This window comes from Leopardus geoffroyi, chromosome D2 (genome assembly GCF_018350155.1).
Source record: "Leopardus geoffroyi isolate Oge1 chromosome D2, O.geoffroyi_Oge1_pat1.0, whole genome shotgun sequence".
NCBI lineage: Eukaryota > Metazoa > Chordata > Mammalia > Carnivora > Felidae > Leopardus > Leopardus geoffroyi.
The window spans coordinates 33519685-33537928 of record NC_059334.1 but is presented as its reverse complement, the minus strand read 5'-3'; the positions used below and the strand labels follow the sequence as shown (position 1 = coordinate 33537928).

Sequence of the window (18244 nt, the reverse complement as noted above, 5' to 3'; positions counted from 1 at the left end):
TAGCATAGTCAAAAGTCATTACAATGTTTTAAATTGTAATTCTGACACAAGGAACAGGAAAATACCTTGATTTTAACTTTATTTCGTAACACGGTATCTTGTATAACCACTTATAGTCCATGTGGATGTTTTTTAACTTTTTTAACGTTTATTTATTTTTGAGAGAGAGAGACAGAGACAGAGCATGAACAGGGGAGGGGCAGAGAGAGAGGGAGACACAGAATTTGAAGCAGGCTCCAGGCTCTGAGCTGTCAGCACAAAGCCTGATGGGGGACTCGAACTCGTGAACCATGAGATCATGACCTGAGCTGAAGTCAGACACTTAAACGACTGAGCCACCCAGGCGCCCCTTATGTGGATTTTTTTTAATTTGCCATCCTATATCTTGTATTTCAAGAATAGTTATTTGCTTGATTTCAGAGCAGAATGCTGTAGCTATTCTCATCATCTTCATCAAGTTCAGGTGCCAAGATTAATAGTGTATATTTTGGTCAGTAGAGAATTCCACAAAACAAAGATGAGGGGAAGCCTAACTATGGGGCTTCTGAGTTGAAGCAGAAGGTATAAGAGTTAAATTTTTGAGCCACTCATATTCTCATTATGCCTCGCTTCACATAAATATGCCTTTATACCCAGTTAACTGTATATAAAAATCAAATGTAAAATATGTAACTTTATAAAAAGACGTTCTTCTTGACTTTGTGCTTCTCTTTTGTCATTCTTTAAGTCTTACATTTTTCAAATATTTGCAGCCCTTTTTATTAGCTATAGCGTTAATGTGACACATGCCATGAAACTATTAGAAAATGCTGAAAAGGCTAACATTATCATATTTACCACCTGTAAAATGGTTACTCAGAAATGAAACCAGAGTTTATATAAGGCAACTATTATTGATGAAAAGAAAATCAATCTGCTGCTGCTTAAGTGTGTTTAAAATAATTCCTAGGATATTTTCATTTTGTGTAGCACCCTTCTTCTGAGGCTAAAGCATCCCAAGGAAATGCAGTCCAACTACAACATGTACTATGAGAACCTTTTCCCTCTACTCTGTAAAAGGCAGAAAGACGACTTTCAGTCTGCACCCTAACCATCATTCCTAGAAGAATTCAGGGAGGGATACTATTTTGAAATCAAATCTTACAGATTTTTCTCCCCCCCTTTCCCCAAGCCTAAAAAGCAAGACACTAAGCCTTCACATAAGAGGAATGCTAGTGTGTTAGTCTGCAAAGAAGCAGTCCTATTGTTTCTAGAAAGGATAAGTCATTCCAGGATTAACTACATTTAGGATATACTGCATTTGTGGGAGGCATTGACCATCTGAAGTACCCCAAAGGAGGGGGGGGGGGCGGGGGGGCTGTTATATGCTAAAGTTCTGGAAAGCAATTTCTGAGAAACCTTACTAGAGAGATGATCATGTGTTTTTATGTTTTCAGAGGGCCATCATATAGATGAGGAAGCAGATCTATTTTTTATCTCTCTAGAAAATTAAACTAGGACAGTTTATAGGAGCTACACAGAATTAGATTTGTGTTCTGCTTGAGAAGAAAAGCTCAATTAATATGGCCAGTAATGGTTAGAACCTCAGAAGTGGTGACGACCTCTCTCTCTCTCTCAGAAATAATCAGAGGTTATGTGATCATCCTTACAAATTCAGTAGGCAGGTTCATCATTAAACAGAGACTCATTATAATCTAAAGGTTTTTTTTCTAACTCAGAGTTCTCTAATATTGCGTATTAATTACCTCATTTATCCTATAACGTCATTTTAAAACAAGAATAGTGCTGGTAGGAATTCTGTAGTAGGAGAATCAAACCAACAGAAAATAAGAATCTAACCTATTCATGTTTTTGTTTATTATGTCAGTACTACCAAAAAAGAATTTAAGGCATAATGACTCATTTTGTTGGAAGAACCAGAATTAGAGGCCTAGTCTTGTGCCTTTTCTATTAAAAAAACACTAAGTGGAACAGTCATGAAAGTCTTGAGACAGCTTGTGTTATTGCTGTCTGAATATTTGACTTAATATATATAGAAAAAGATGCTTCTTTTTTTGTTACTAAAACAAAGCAGAAAAATCTGTGCTTCCAAGAGCAATCTAGGGTCGTTATTTTATCACTGTTGTTAATGATAGAATAATATAAACATGGATTCTTAACTAGAACAGACCTAAGGGATCTCCATTTCCTAGCAGCACAGATTGTCATGGAACTCTGAGTAATGAGCTTTGAATATAATCTTATTGTTTTAATCACTTCCAACATATATTACGATCATTTTGGAAATCACTGTACTAAAAGTAGATTATGTTGATAACACAGTGAGAGAAAGCTTCACTGTTCACTCTGTAAGTAGCCTGGGATTCAAAAGAATTCCTCTCTCAGTACCTTTCTATGAAACAGGTTATGAGTTAGCAGAAACCCTGGACACCTTAAAACTTTCCAGAGCAGCTAGATTTTAAAAAAAATACTCTGAAGCCTTCATTTAAAGGGAGACAGGGAAGTACAAGAGTTGCCTAATAGCATATTCCCGGGTAGCATGTTTCACTTAAAAGCACATGGGTATTTGCTTGTCTTAAATGCTTTGATATGATCAGCAGATGAAGATTGGATAGGCTGAGAGAACGACTCCTGGAAGGACCTTTCCTGATAGACTGGTAAGGCCCGAGAGTGTGCAAGGCTGCTGCCCTGACTTGCCTTATCATGACCAGTGCACTAGAAGCACAGCCTCTAGAGTGGTATCAGTGCATGCACTTTAATAAACACTCTGAGTAGCTCCACATAAGCAAATACTCTATTTGAAAGTAAGCAGGATCAAAAGATATAGAAACCTCAAGAAGTACAGGGTAAGGCGCCTGAGTGGCTCAGTCGGTTGAGTGTCAGACTCTTGATTTCTGTTCAGGTCATGATCCCAGGGTCATGGGATTGAGTCCCACATTGGGCCACAATGAGCATGGAGCCTGCTTAAGATTCTCTTCCTCCCTCTCCCTCTGCCCCTTCCCCACTTGTGCTCGCTCGCTCTCTCGCTCTCTCGCTCTCTCTCAAAATGAAAAATTAAAAAATTAAAAATAATAAAAAGAAGTACAGGGTGTGCTTTGGTAAAATGACCATAATTGTAAGAGGATATATTAACTATGGTGTGCTGAAATAACTCATTCAGTCGTGTAAATGATGACTGTGCCTTCACAAAACTCACAGGACATAAGAATAAAATATTATGATAAAACTAAAATTTTAAGCACTCTGTGTCCTCTCTGTAATGAGTGGAGACAGGGAATGGGAATGCTGCTTTAATTGTTGAGCTTTGCTTCAACATACTGACTGGCTTTTGCCAGATTTTTCCCCATTTCTGTTCATTTGGACTAATTTCTTCCTGATGCCACCTCCTCTGTCACTGCTTCCTTTCTCCTTCCTTTTACCTTAAATATTGGCTTCCAGTTGCCTGGTGTTTTCTCTGAATAGGCTGCAGACCCCTTGAATTCAGCAGGTCTGAAAAGAATTCCTTTTATTTCTCGGAACCTTTTACATCTGTTTTATCTTTTGGTTAATGGTATGCAAGCTAGCCTAAGGCAGTCAAGCTGTCAGCCTTTTTTACTGTCTATTCTTCACAGCTAATTAATCATTAAGTTGTGTAATCCCACCTCCTTATTTCAGATCTGTTTCTTCCTCTCCATTACCACTGCAGTCACCCCAGTTCACATTTTCAGCATTTACAAGAGCTTCCTCCGTCTTCTCCGAAGCTGGTTCTTGTTTTCCAACTCATCCTTCAATTCACATCGTAGCCAGAGAAATCCTTTATAAACGTCTGTTTGATGGTGTCCCCCCCCCCCCACCCCGCCCCCGCCTTAAAACTCTCAGCAGCTTCATGCTGTCTATGGTTGTTACAATCTCAGGTATCTACAAGGAATAGGCAAATGATGTATTTGAATGAGGGTGGGGGGAGGATAGGAGAATGCATTACTGCCTAAAGCAATTCATATTCATGATTTTTTCAAACATGTGACAAACCTATCTGAGAATCTAATGTTACCTGTGGATTTCCAATTAGTGCAGCCAAGTCTAAAGTATAAGCAAGGCATATGCAATGTTTCTCTGATGGTATGTCCTTGAAATGAAGAACTTGGAACTCAGCTATTGTAGAGACTGACATATTCAGTGAGTCATGTTTTGTTGTTTTGTGTCTAGGTTAAAACATATCAAAATAGAGTATGTGTTTATTATTGTTAAGAACCTCTCCCTGTTGGAGGCCATGGAGCATAATGAAAAAGTTTATGGGCTTTAGAGTCAGTGTTTACCTAGGTTCACTTACCAGTTCTGCCACATATTAGCTGTGTAATTTGGGGCTTGTCATTTAGTGAGCCCCAATTGTCTACCCTGTTGAAAAAAAAAAATCAGGAGCGCCTGGGTGGCTCAGTCAGTTAAGCATCTGACTCGTGATTTTGGCTCAGGTGATGATGTCACAGTTTGTGAGACAGAGCCCTGTGTTGGGCTCTGTGCTGACAGTGTGGATCCTGCTTGAGATTCTCTCTCTCCCTCTCTCTCTGCCCCTTCCCCGTGTGCTCTCTCTCTCTCTCTCAAAATAAATAAATATTTTTAATAAAAAGAAAATTAAAACTTTCAGAGTTGAGTGTACTAAATCAGATAATCAACATCTTTAAATTATCAAGCTCAAGGCTTGGCACATAGTAGTAACTCTTCAGTAAAAGACAACATCAAGACAAGTAGGAAAAGTTTTAATTTTTTTTAATGTTTATTTATTTTGAGAGAGAATGATCATGAGCTGGGGAGGGGCAGAGAGAGAAAATCCCAAGCAGGCTCCAACGCAGGGCTCAATCTCACAAACCATGAGATCATAACCTGAGCCGAAATCAGGAGTCAGATGTTCAACTGACTGAGCCACCCGGGTGTCTCCAGACAAGTAGGAGAAACTTAAGAAGTGACAGCAAGTATACAAAAATCTAATTCCCCAGGCTGTATCCTTTGTAACAGTTGTATTTGTGGCCTAGAGAAGAATAAGCCTGTTGGAAGCCACTATCAAGTGAGGCAAGCAGTGGGAAGCTGACAGGCACATGATTCACCCAGGCAACTAAAAACCAAGAGCTTACCAGCCTCGCTGGCTAGCTAGCTGAAATTGGAATTTAACCCTACAAGGTGTTACGATTGACAAATTCATGAGTAATGTGGAAATATGGATTCTCTGTAACTATGCATAATGTACTAAGCCCTTTTTGCTTTTTTGTTTCCTATAATCTTTAATTTTTTTTATTTTTTTAAGGTTTATTTTTTTAATTTATTTTTGAGAGAGAGAGAGAGAGAGAGAGAGACAGAGCGTGAGTGGGGGAGGGGCAGAGAGAGAGGGAGATCCAGAACCCAAAGCAGTCTCCCTTTCCCCAAGCCTAATGTTATATAGAAAGCAAGACACTAAGCCTTCACTTCACATAAGAGGAATGCTAGTGCGTTAGTCTGCAAAGAAGCAGTCCTATTGTTTCTAGAAAGGATAAGTCATTCCAGGATTAACTACATTTAGGATATACTGCATTTGTGGGAGGCATTGACCATCTGAAGTACCCCAAAGGAGGGGGGGGGCGGGGGGTCTGTTATATGCTAAAGTTCTGGAAAGCAATTTCTGAGAAACCTTACTAGAGAGATGATCATGTGTTTTTATGTTTTCAGAGGGCCATCATATAGATGAGGAAGCAGATCTATTTTTTACCTCTCTAGAAAATTAAACTAGGACAGTTTATAGGAGCTACACAGAATTAGATTTGTGTTCTGCTTGAGAAGAAAAGCTCAATTAATATGGCCAGTAATGGTTAGAACCTCAGAAGTGGTGACGACCTCTCTCTCTCTCTCAGAAATAATCAGAGGTTATGTGATCATCCTTACAAATTCAGTAGGCAGGTTCATCATTAAACAGAGACTCATTATAATCTAAAGGTTTTTTTTCTAACTCAGAGTTCTCTAATATTGCATATTAATTACCTCATTTATCCTATAACGTCATTTTAAAACAAGAATAGTGCTCAGTAATTTGTATACCCAGCTGACGTGGTTGAAATAGGAGGCTGAATAGATACCAGTATGCTTTTCGTCCTTACCTCAGAGCTATAGTGATAATGAGCAAAGTAGTATAGAAAATAACCTGATAGCTGAATGACATCCACTGAACTCGCGATTGCACTTACAATGGAGAGACTAGAAAGAACAAACTAGAAATCTAGCTGGCTTTAAAAAGGCAAGACAAAGACTTAGAGTTTCAACCTCTTACTTTGCCACAATATGTCTCACCCCAAGCAGACGTTCATGCCCAGATAAATAATGCTACATTTAAGTAACAGCACAACATTAATATTACACAGTTAAGAGGATGGTTTCTAAGAAAGCAAAGCTGAAGCATTTAGATTGGTGTTGAAACACAAAGAGACAAGCGCTATCTTTACTGGCCATAGTAAAATTTCTCTTTTGGTTTTAAGGAGTATCGCTACAAGATTGATCTGGATAAATATGGTGGCATTCTGATATTACACCTGATATTACATTTAGTGTTTGGGGCGCCTGCTCAGTCAGTTGAGCATCCGGCTCCTTTTTTTTTTTTTTTTTAATGTTTATTTTATTTTTTAGAGAGAGAGAACAAGGGAGGAGCAGACAGAGGGAGACAGAGGATCTGAAGTATGCTCTGTGCTTCAAACCCGTGAACTGTGAGACCATGACCTGAGCTGAAGTCAGATGCTTAACAGAATGAGCCACCCAGTCGCCCTATGGACTCTTGATTTTGGCTCAGCTCATGATCCCAGGGTTGGAGGATTGAGCCCCACATCAGGCTCTGTGTGAGCATGGAGCCTGCTTAAGATTTTCTCTCCTCCCTCTGCCCCTCTCCCTTGCTCATGCTCTGCCTCTCAGTAAATAAATAGATAGATAAATAAATAAATAAATAAATAAATAAATAAATAAATAAATAAATTTTAATGTTTAACTCTCTGTTTTTCTTAAAGGAATGATTTTTTGTTTTTAGTTAATGCCTTCTAAATATTTTCTTACCCCCCTTCTCTCCTCCTCCTTCCCTCCCATTCTTTCCTTCCTTACTCCCTGCAGCTCCTCAGAGAAATTTTGAAATTGCCTTCAAGATGTTTGATTTGAACGGAGATGGAGAAGTAGACATGGAGGAGTTTGAACAGGCAAGTTTCCCTGGAAAGTTCCTTTGTGTACATTAATATTTAACACCTTTTCATGTGCCTTGGAGTTATTTTGGTCCTGGTCAGCATACTCAGATGCAATCCAATTTTTGAAGTACCTAATCCATCATGTAAAAAAATCATCCTCACTTTTAGTAAGTGGGTTTTGTTTGTTTTCACCCTAAATGTAAGGAATTATTTGAGCATATGATGAAGGTCAAAGTTGTTCTGATTCCTCAACATGGATTAGATCATAATGCTGAGAGGAAAAGTTTTGGATATTCAATCATCTGTTTAGTCAACATTTATTAAACAGCTCCTTTGTGCCAGGCAGTTCCAGAATATAAGGATGAATGACATATGTTCTGAAAGGACTTCTATAATAGAAGGAAAAATGGTACCATACCTTTGAGTATAGCATGTTCAAGCCAGAGATGTACAGTTTCTGATGAATCCTAGGAAGAGATTACATTTCCATAAAACTTCTATCATTGGTGGGCCATGGTATCTCTCTAGATACAATGATTATGATTGTCAGAATGGTTTCAAAACAAAACAAGCATATGTATACATATATATACACATGTATGTATATATGAAGAAAGTATTTGTATTTAAAATAAGGAAAATAGCAAAAAAGAAATGGGGGAAAGTATGAGGTATGTATTTGTAAATAAAAAATTCACAGAAACAAAATGTTTAAATGTCTGGAGACATTTATTCAAATCTGAACCCTGTGTCCATCTAATACCTTCACTTTTCCATAATCTTGCACTTGACTAGTATTGCCAGGTGGTCCCAAATGATTATAAATGGAATTTATTTTGTTATTTTTAAAATTATATTTTATTTGGGGTGCCTGGGTGGCTCAGTCGGTTAAGTGTCCAACTTCGGCTCAGGTCATGATCTCATGGTCCATGAGTTCGAGCCCTGCATCGGGCTCTGTGCTGACAGCTCAGAGCCTGGAGCCTGTTTCAGGTTCTGTGTCTCCCTCTCTCTCTGACCCTCCCCCATTCATGCTCTGTCTCTGTCTGTCTCAAAAATAAACAAACATTAAAAAAAAATTTTTTTTTATTTAAAATTATATTTTATTTTACTTTAGTGGGAGTTAGGGCTAATTTTATTTTCATTCAGACTTTAGTTGAGAAACTGAGTTTTATTCCCCCCCTTTTTTTTTATTTTTTAAGTTTTTATTTTAATCCCAGTTAGTTAACATACAATGTTAAATTAGTTTCAGGTGTACGATATAGTAATTAAATACTTCCATATGTCACCCTGTGTTCATCACAACAAGTGCACTCTTTAATCCTCATCACCTATTCAGCTCATCCCCTTATTTTATTTTACATTGCACTATTTTATTTTTTATTGAGATATTATTGACATATAACATTGTATTAGTTTTAGGTGTACAACATAATGATTTGATCTATGTATATATTGCAAAGTGACTACCACAATAAGTTTAGTTAACATCCATCACCACACATAGTTACAAATTATATTTCTTGTGATGAGAATTTTTAAGATCTACTCTCTTAGCAACTTTCAAATATACAATACAGTTTTGTGAAATACAGTCATCATGCTGTACATAGCATCCCCAGGATTTACTTACAACTACAAGTTTATACCTTTAGACCACCTTCACCCATGGGGATCCCCCCCACCTCTGTCAACCAATAATCTCTTCTCCATATCTATGAGTTCAACTTTTTTTTTAGATTCCATATGTAAGTTAAATCATACAGTATTTGTCTTTCTCTGTTTGACTGACTTCATGACCTCAAAGGTCCATCCATGTTATTACAAATGGCAGAATTTTCTTCCTTTTATGGCTGAATAATATTCCATTGTGTATATATACCACATTTTCTTTGGCCATTCATCCATTGGTGGAAACTGAGATTGTTCCCATGTCTTGGCTATTGTAAATAATGTTGCAGTGAACATGGATGGGTGCAGATATCTCTTCAAGATAGTAATTTTGTTTCCTTCTTATAAATAACCAAAAATGGAATTGATGAATCATATGATAGTTCTGTTTTTAATTTTGGGGGAACCTCCATACTATTTTTCATAGTGACTGCGTCAATTTACATTCCCACCAACAGTGCACAAGGGTTCTTTTCTCTCCACACCCTAGCCAATGCTTGTTATTTTTTGTCCTTTTGATAATAGCCATTCTAATAGGTGTAAAGTATTATCTCATTATGGCTTTGATTTCCATGTCCCTGATGATGAGTGATCTTGAGCATATTTTCATGCATCTGCTGGTCATCTGTATGCCTTCTTTGGAAAAATGTCTACTCAGATCGTCTGCCCATTTTTTAATCAGAATGTTTGGATTTTGTTATTGAGCTGTAGGAGTTCTTTATATATTTTGGATATTAACCCTTTATCAGATATATGATTTGCAAATATTTTCTCTGATTCAGTAGGTTGCCTTTTTATTTTGTTGGTTTCCTTTGCCACGAAGAGCTTTTTAGTTTGTCAGCCCAATTGATCATATTTGCTTTTGTTGCCTTTGCTTTTGTGTTAAATCCAAAAAATCATCACCAAGACCACGGTCAAGGAGCTTACCACCTATGTTTTCTTCCAGGAGTTTTATAGTTTCAAGTCTTACATTCAAGACTTTAATCCACACTAAATTAATGTTTGTGTATGGTATGAGATAGTGGCCCAGTTTCATTCTTTGGTATGTAGCTGTCCAGCTTTCTGAACACATTTATTGAAGAAGCTGTCCTTTCTCCATTGTATATTCTTGGCTCTTTTGTCATAAATTAATTGACCATATATGTGAGGGTTTATTTCTATTGTTTATTTATTCTATTCCATTGATCAATGTGTCTGTTTTTATACCAATACCATACTGTGATTTTTTTTAAGTTTATTTATTTATTTTGAGAGAGACAGAGACAGCATGAGTGGGGGTGGGTCAGAGAGAGAGCAGACTGAGAATCCCAAGCAGGCTTCATGCTACCAGCATAGAGCCTAATTCAGGGCTTGAACTCATGAAACCATGAGATCATGACCTGAGCTGAAATTAAGAGCCACCTGAGTCACCCAGGTGCCCCAATACCATGGTGTTTTGATGACTACAGTCTTATAACATAGTTTGAAATCAGGGAGTGTAATGCCTCTAGATCTTCTTTCTCAAGATCTCTTTGGCTGTTCAGGGTCTAGTTGTTTTTTTTGTTCTTTGTTTTTTTCCCCTAAGAATCAACTTTGGCTGTATTAGTTTTCTCTATAGTTTGTGTGTTTTCTTCGTCTTTTTTTTTTTTCTAATATGAAATTTATTGTCAAATTGGTTTCCATTACAACACCCAGTGCTCATCCCAACAGGTGCCCTCCTCAATGCCCATCACCCACTTTCCCCTCCCTCCCGCCCTAGTATATTGTCTTCACAAGGAATAAAAACTAGTTTCAAATATGTACAACAGAGAGCCCAAGTGGTTTTTGTGTTTTCTAATTAATTGATTTCTACTCTCATTTCTTCTACTCATTTTAGGGTTTTTTATGCTCTTTTATGAGTCTCTTAAGATAACATGGCTGGTCATTGTTTTGAGAATTTTCTTTTGTAATGTAAGCATTTAATACTATACATTTCCCTTCAAGCACTGCTATAGAAGCATCCTACAAATTTGATGTGTTGTATTTTCATTATCATTCAGTTTGAAATATTTTCTGTTTCACGTGTGATTTCCTTCTTGACCCATAAATTGTTTAGAAGCATATTGTTTAATTTCCAAGTGTGAAGGTTTTGTTTTTTTAGTTATCTTTATTATCTAATTTAATTACATTGTGCTCAGAAAACGTACTCTACATGATTTAATCCTTTTAAATGTATTGAGCCTGGTTTTATAGAACTGTATCTGATGTGTTTTATTAAACACATCAATGTGTTTTACTAAAGAATGTATATTCTGCAGTTACTGAGCACAGTGTTTTATAAATGTCAATTTAGTCAAGTTGACTGATAGTGTTGTTCAGGTGTTCTTTGTCCTTATGGATTTTTTTTAACCTAGTCATTCTAGCAGTTGTTGAGAGGGAGATGTTAAAATCTCCAAATATAGGGGTACCTGGGTGGCTCAGTTGGTTAAGCGTCTGACTTTGGCTCAGGTCATGATCTCACAGTTTGTGAACTCAAGCCCTGCATCAGGCTCTTTGCTGTCAGCATAGATCCCATTCAGATCCTCAGTCTCTCTCTCTCTCTCTCTCTCTCTCTCTCTCTCTCTGCCCCTCCCCTGCTTGCATTCTCTCTCTGTCTCTCTCAAAATAAGTGAACTTAAAAAAAATCTCCAACTATAATTAGTCAATTGTTTGTTTTTCTTTAATTCTGCCGATTTGAGCTTTATGTATTTTGAAATTCTCTGCACATTTCTGATTATTGTCTTCCTCATGAATCAGTCCTGTTATAATTATGAAATGTTACTTTTTATCTTTGGTAATACTTTATCTTAAAGTCTATGTGGTATTAACATAGTAATTCAGACTTCTTATACTTACTATTTGCATGGTATGTCTTTTTTGTTTTGTCCATTTACTTTAAATATATCTGTGTTTTCTATTTAAAGTACATCTTTCCTAGACATTGTAATTTGGTTCTTGTTTTTTATCCATTCTGACAGTCTTTGCCTTTTAATTGCAGTATTTAGCCCATTGACATTTAACATAATTGCTGATTTAATTGGAATTAGACCTACCATTTTTGCTATTTGTTTTGTTTGTCCTTTCTGATTTTTGTTCCTCCCTTCTATGTTCCTGCCTTTTTTGAGATTAAATATTTTATCCAGAATTCTGGTTTAATTTGTTCGGCATTTTAGCTGTACCTTTTTGCATTATTTTTATAGTGGTTGCTCTAGGGAGTACAACATAAATTGTTAAATATACACAGTCTACTTAGAATTAATATTCACAAGTTAGGTGAGGTGTGCCGTGAGACCTCAGGCGCCTTTGCTGCCAACAGTGAGCTAACTGCCAGCATTTGGGTGGCCTGGCATGGCGCTCCAGCTGTAATTGTGTCAGCATGTTATGATGCCATCTCAAACCAACCTGGCTATGGGAATCCCCAGTAGTAAAGTGAAATACTCAAAGCTCTCCAGCACAGATGATGGCTACATTGACCTTCAGTTTAAGAAGAACCCTCCTAAGATCCCATGTAAGGCTGTTTCTGATTGGCACCTTTTGCATTATCATAGTTTCCCCCCTACTGGCAGGCTATATCAGCAAAGAGGCGACAGACCAGGTGTTCCTGTCCTGATCATTGGCATCCTGGTGTTCCTGCCAGGATTTTACCACCTTCACACTGCCTACTATGTATCCAAAGGCTACTGGGGTTATTCTTATGACGACATTCTAGATTTTAATGACTAGCACCCACCCTTAACCCTGAGGAGAAGAGTCACAGATGGGACTGAGACCAGCTTTAAGATATTGAGCAGAAACTGTGGTTAAGGCTAAGGAATTCTGCAGTTTGCAGATGTTAAAGTAAAGAATGGCCAGACTTATGGGTCCATCCTCGGGATATCATATGAGCTTACAATTAGCAAATTAACGAATTAGGACATGCTCTATTTTGCCTTTCCTGGCCCTGGCAAAAGCTGACAAGTTTTTCCACATGAATATGTATCTTGGAAGAGGAGCAATGTTAATGGTGTGGGAAAGCAGGAGGTTATTCTGTAGTGAAAAGTGTTACTGCTACCATTCTTTTTAGAGTTGAGCATTTCTTTTAAATAGTCCTCATTGTCAGTTTGTTCTGGTGGCAAATGGAAGAATTCAATATGTCAAATTTCATATTACTAGTAATGTATTTTGAAAACATCTAAGTATCTTAACTCCTGTCTAACTTTGTGTTCTACTGGAAGACCTTGGCAAAATCAAGTGTCAGTATGGGTGCATCTGTAATATTTTTTGCTACTTGCTTCCTTACTAACAGCAGCCAGGACTTTTTAAAATCTCAGAGCAGGTTTCCAAAAGGTAAACACTTCTCTCTGTTCACCCATCCTTGGTCAGCTTTGATTTGTCCCACCAGTAAGTTGGCCAACATATAATTTGGGTCATTCTGTTCTTTTAGATCAACATGTTCTATATATCATGGCTTTAAAGACTAGACTGTAGGCTGTTTCCTAAGGAAAAAAAGTGTAGCTAAATGGTTATTATTTAGAGATTATAAGCCTGTTGTTAGCACCTTGTATTACAATGTCGCTCTGCTGAACATTGCAAGACTCCGCCTAGATCCTTAGAGAACTAGACTGCCTTAAGTATGATTCTGTTTCCTAGCTTGCAAAAAGTGACATATTCAAAAGAAATTAAATGCCAAAATCTAAAAAAATATATATAATATTCACATGAAATGTAGTAACTCTGCAACCATAAGGTTTTATTTACCTCTTCATCCTTTATGCTATATTTGTTCTGTGTATTACATCTACATACGTAATAAACCCCATAATAGTTTTTGTAATTTTTGCTCTAAGTCATGTTTTTTTTTAATTTTGTTTAAAGTTTATTTATTTTGAGAGAGAGAGAGTATGCTCAGGAGAGGGCAGAGAGAGAGGGAGAGGGAGAGGGAGAGAGAGAGAGAGAGAGAGAAAGAGAGAGAGAGAGGATCCCAAGCAGGCTTCACACTGTCAGCACAGAGTCCAGTGCAGGGCTCGAACTCACAAACCTTGAGTTCAAGACCTGAGCCGAAACCAACAGTTGGATGCTTAACCGACTGAGCCACCCAGGTGCTCCAAGTCATAAGTTTTTTAAAGAAAATAGGAGAAAAATAGTTTATTATATTTACTAACATATTTATCATTTCTGATGCCCTTCATTCCTTCCTAAAGATCCTAGTTTCTATATGGTATTATGTCCATTCAATTGGAAAAACTTTCTTTAGCATTTCTTGTAGTGCACATTTGTTGGTGATGAATTAATTTATATCATCATTATTTTGGGAAGGAAATTCTAGATATACAGCTCTTGATGTAGATGTAAAATTCTCAGTTGTTTAACTACTGATTCCTTCTGATGAAAAGTCTGGCTATTTGAACCATTGTTCCCCTATTTGCAATATGTTGTTTTTCTCTCTCTGCTTTCCAGATTTTCTCTTTATATTTGGTTTCTAGAAATTTGATAATATTGTTCCTCAGTGCCGTTTTCTTTGTATTTGTCCTTGTTGGTATTTGATGAGCTATTTGTATCTATAAATTTATGATTTTTATCAAATTTGAGAAGTTCCTGGCCATTATGTCTTAAAAATTTGGCGGGGGGCATTCTTTCTTACCTCTCTGACCCTCCACTAACACAAATGTTAAGACCACCTGTGATATTGCCTCACAAATCTCTAAAGCTTTATTATTTTTTTTCCAATATTTTTTCCTCTTTGCTGTTCAAGCTGTGTAGTTTCTCTTGACTTATCTTCATATTCACTGACTCTTTGATCATTACAATTCTGCTATTAAGTTAATCCACTAAATTTGTATTTCGGGTACTGCATGTTTCAGTTCTAGAACTTCCATTTCATTTTTGATATAGTTTTCCTTCTCATCTGAAATGTCCTATCTTTTCCTTATTCTTAAGTATATATTATATACTTGAACACTATTATTTAACTGTTTTAAAATTCTTGTCAATAATTTCTAATATCTGGGTCATCTTGGGGTTGTCTCCATTGTCTTTTCTCCTGAAGATGAGCCTTATTTCCCAGTTTCTTCATATGTCAAATAATTTTGGATCTTTGTCTAGATATTATGAATGACATGTTGTAGACTTTGGATTTTGCTATATTCATCTGAAGAAAGTTTTGTTTTAGCAGGTGATTAGCTCAACTGTATTTGACTGGAGTTTATATATAGAATATATATATATATATAGAATATATATAAACTACCCTTCTTTGGGGAAGAAGGCTCCCCTTCTTTGGGGAAGAAGGCTCCCCTTCTTTGGCTTTTTCCTTTTCAGGAATTCCCCCTCACTTTCCAATGGGTGTAGTTGCTCCAGATTCTGTCCTTGTGGTTTTTAAAGCCAGAAAAACTGAGAGGACCAATCCTTCTGATGCAGACTGGGGACTTCCTTCACCTCTCAGAAGCAAAATTGCCATAACTTCTCTACTCTTATTATAGATACTAAACTCTAGATTTAAATTTAGAGCAAATGGTACTTATTTCTGGCATTGATGCTGATGTGCAAAATGACTTGGAGCAGTCGCTTCACTATCCCATTCACTGTTAGAGAAGGGAGTGCTAATTTGCTAATTTCGTCTAACGTGATGCCTTGATAACTGGCCTTCTTAAACTGTTACAACTAATAATATTGATCACAAGGAATCTTGATGTAAAAACTCTTTTAGACCAAAAACAACAAATTATAAGGTAGTTCATGAGTGAACGGCTCTCTTTAGAAGTTTCTCTGCTCATCTTTATATATTTTACATTCTTGGGAAATATAATAATTTATTAAGTTGAAAGTGCTCTAGGCTTCCAAACATTCAAACTTTGCTCTGATTTCCCAGGGAAACAGGTGTTTTCTTAACAGTGTATTCATCAAGCTTGTAAAAAAAAAAAAAAAAAAAAAAAAAAAGTTAAACAGAACCAGGAAAAAGACCTCACATATTTTAAAGCTAATGTTACATAAAGCAAACTAATAGCTATTATTACTCTTTGATTCATCTTTTTCCAAAAATCTCTTTTTTTACGTATTTTTTAAAAACTTTTCATTTATTATTTTTTTTGTTTGTTTATTTTTGAGAGAAAGAAAGAGAGAACAGGCAGGCCCGAGCAGGGAAGGGGCACAGAGAGAGGGAGACACAGAATCCAAAGCAGGCTCCAGGTTCTGAGCTGTCAGCACAGAGCCTGATACAGGGCTTGAACCCACAAACCATGAGATCATGACCTGACCCCCAAATTCAGATGCTCAACTGACTGAGCTACCCAGATGCCCTGTTTCCAGAAATCACTTTGATCATGCATAAATACATATTACTAAAAGGCATTGATCAACTGTTAAATACTAAATGTGAGTTTTCTCTGACTTTTGTATCACCACGGATCCTTTCTCTAACCCATTTCGTAACAGATCGTAAAACAGAACTAACCTAGCAAAAGACAGCTAAAATAAAAAGCTTCATGGGGCACCTGGGTGGCTTAGTCGGTTAAGCATCTAACTCTTAATTTCAGCTCAGGTAATGATCTCACAGTTTGGTTCATGAGATCGAGCCTCACTGTTAGTGCAAAGCCTGCTTGGAATTCTCTCTCTCTCTCTCTCTCTCTCTCTCTCTGCTTCTCCCTCGCTCATGCATGTACACACACACACACACACACACACACACACACACACACACACACTCTGTCTCTCTCTCAAAATAAATAAATAAACTTAAAAACAAAAACCTCATAACTGTTTGGGCTCTATTCACCCAGTGTCATGACAGAAGTGGGTTTTTTTTAGTAGGAAAGTATGAGAAGTAATAACTCATTTATGAGACAGAAGAAAAAGAATGAAATTTTATTTAAGAGATCATGTTTTAAATTTTTTTTATTTTCTCCACATCATATAGCATATAGTAAGCATTCACATGAATTGATGTTTGATTGATTCTCATGTTATACCCTTAACAAATTATCTAAATAAAAATATTTTAAGAAAAGATTTCCCAACTGAGAAATTCTGACAAAACATTCTGTCACCATGCCCCCACACAAAATCTAGTAATACATACTTTTTAAAAAAATTTTTTTAAAGAATGCCTATTTTTAGTAATAGTTTACATATAATAACATAGTATTTAGACTATGCTATTATTAATCACTAATGAAAAGATGATATAGCATCAGCTAGTTAATTTTACCTAAAAACATTCCTTTTTCCCAGTCACTTACACACACATTCTCAGCACCACACTTTTGAAGCTGATATACACAATTACCACCACAGGAAGGATATAAGCTGCAATATTTATAGCCACAGGCAAAATGTAAATCATGGCAGGTCCTGATGCAGATTTTCAATTCTGGTTCACTGCTACTGAAAATTCTTCATTTCTTAGAATTAGGCAGATAAAGTGAATTGTGTATTGCCTTCAAGACAATGATGAAAAGTATTCTTTTCTTTTGAGAGAAAGAGTGTGTGCAGGGGAGGAGCAGATAGAGAATCCTAAGCAGGCTCCACACCCAGCACAGAGCCATATGTGGGGCTGACCACGAGATCTTGACCTAAGCCAGAATCAAGAGTCGGACGTTTAACCAACTGAGCCACCCAGGCCCCCCTAAAAATGTTCTGATTATCTTGGATTCAATTTAAAGTCTAAAAATCTTCAACCTAAACAATTGAAAAATCCATTGTATGGGAATGCAAGCTGGTGCAGCCACTCTGGAAAACAGTATGAAGGTTCCTCAAAAAATTAAAAATAGAACTACCCTACGACCCAGCAATTGCACTACTAGGTATTTATCCAAGGGATACAGGTGTGCTGTTTCCAAGGGACACATGCACCCCCATGTTTATAACAGCACTATCAACAATAGCCAAAGTATGGAAAGAGCCCAGGTGTCCGTTGATGGATGAATGGATTAAGAAGATGTGGTATATATATCACACACAATGTAGTATTACTCGGCAATCAAAAAGAATGAAACTACGTGGATGGAACTGTAGGTTATTATGCTAAGTGAAATTAGTCAGTCAGAGAAAGACAAATATCACATGACTTCACTCATCTGAGGACTTTAAGAGACAAAACAGATGAACATAAGGGAAGGGAAACAAAAATAATATAAAAATAGGGAGGGTGACAAAACAGAAGAGACTCATAAAAATGGAGAACAAACAGAGGGTTGCTGGAGGGGTTGTGGGAAGGGGGATGGGCTAAATGGGTGAAGGGCACTAAGTAATTTACTCCTGAAATCATTGTTGCACTATATGCTAACTAATTTGGATGTAAATTTTAAAAAATAAAAAATTAAATTAAAAAAAATTTAATTTAATTTAAGAAAAACAAAAGAAAAATCCATTGTATACCTGTCTTTCAAATCTCCGTGTGTATAAGAAACAAATGTCAGCTAATCTTTTTTTTTTTTTTTTTAACG

At 36.7% G+C, this 18244-nt stretch overlaps 1 protein-coding gene and 1 pseudogene across 8 annotated transcripts in view; both read left to right on the top strand.

The window, feature by feature from the left end:
• Window positions 1–18244, top strand: part of MICU1 (mitochondrial calcium uptake 1) — a 254880-nt gene that overhangs the window by 157259 nt on the left and 79377 nt on the right. For all 8 annotated transcript variants that reach the window (XM_045437716.1, XM_045437712.1, XM_045437718.1 and 5 more), the window contains one exon: window positions 7093–7175. In XM_045437716.1, coding sequence (XP_045293672.1) covers window positions 7093–7175 — 83 coding nt within the window. The remainder of the gene's footprint in view (window positions 1–7092; window positions 7176–18244) is intronic.
• On the top strand, window positions 11493–12624 carry LOC123576635 (annotated as a pseudogene).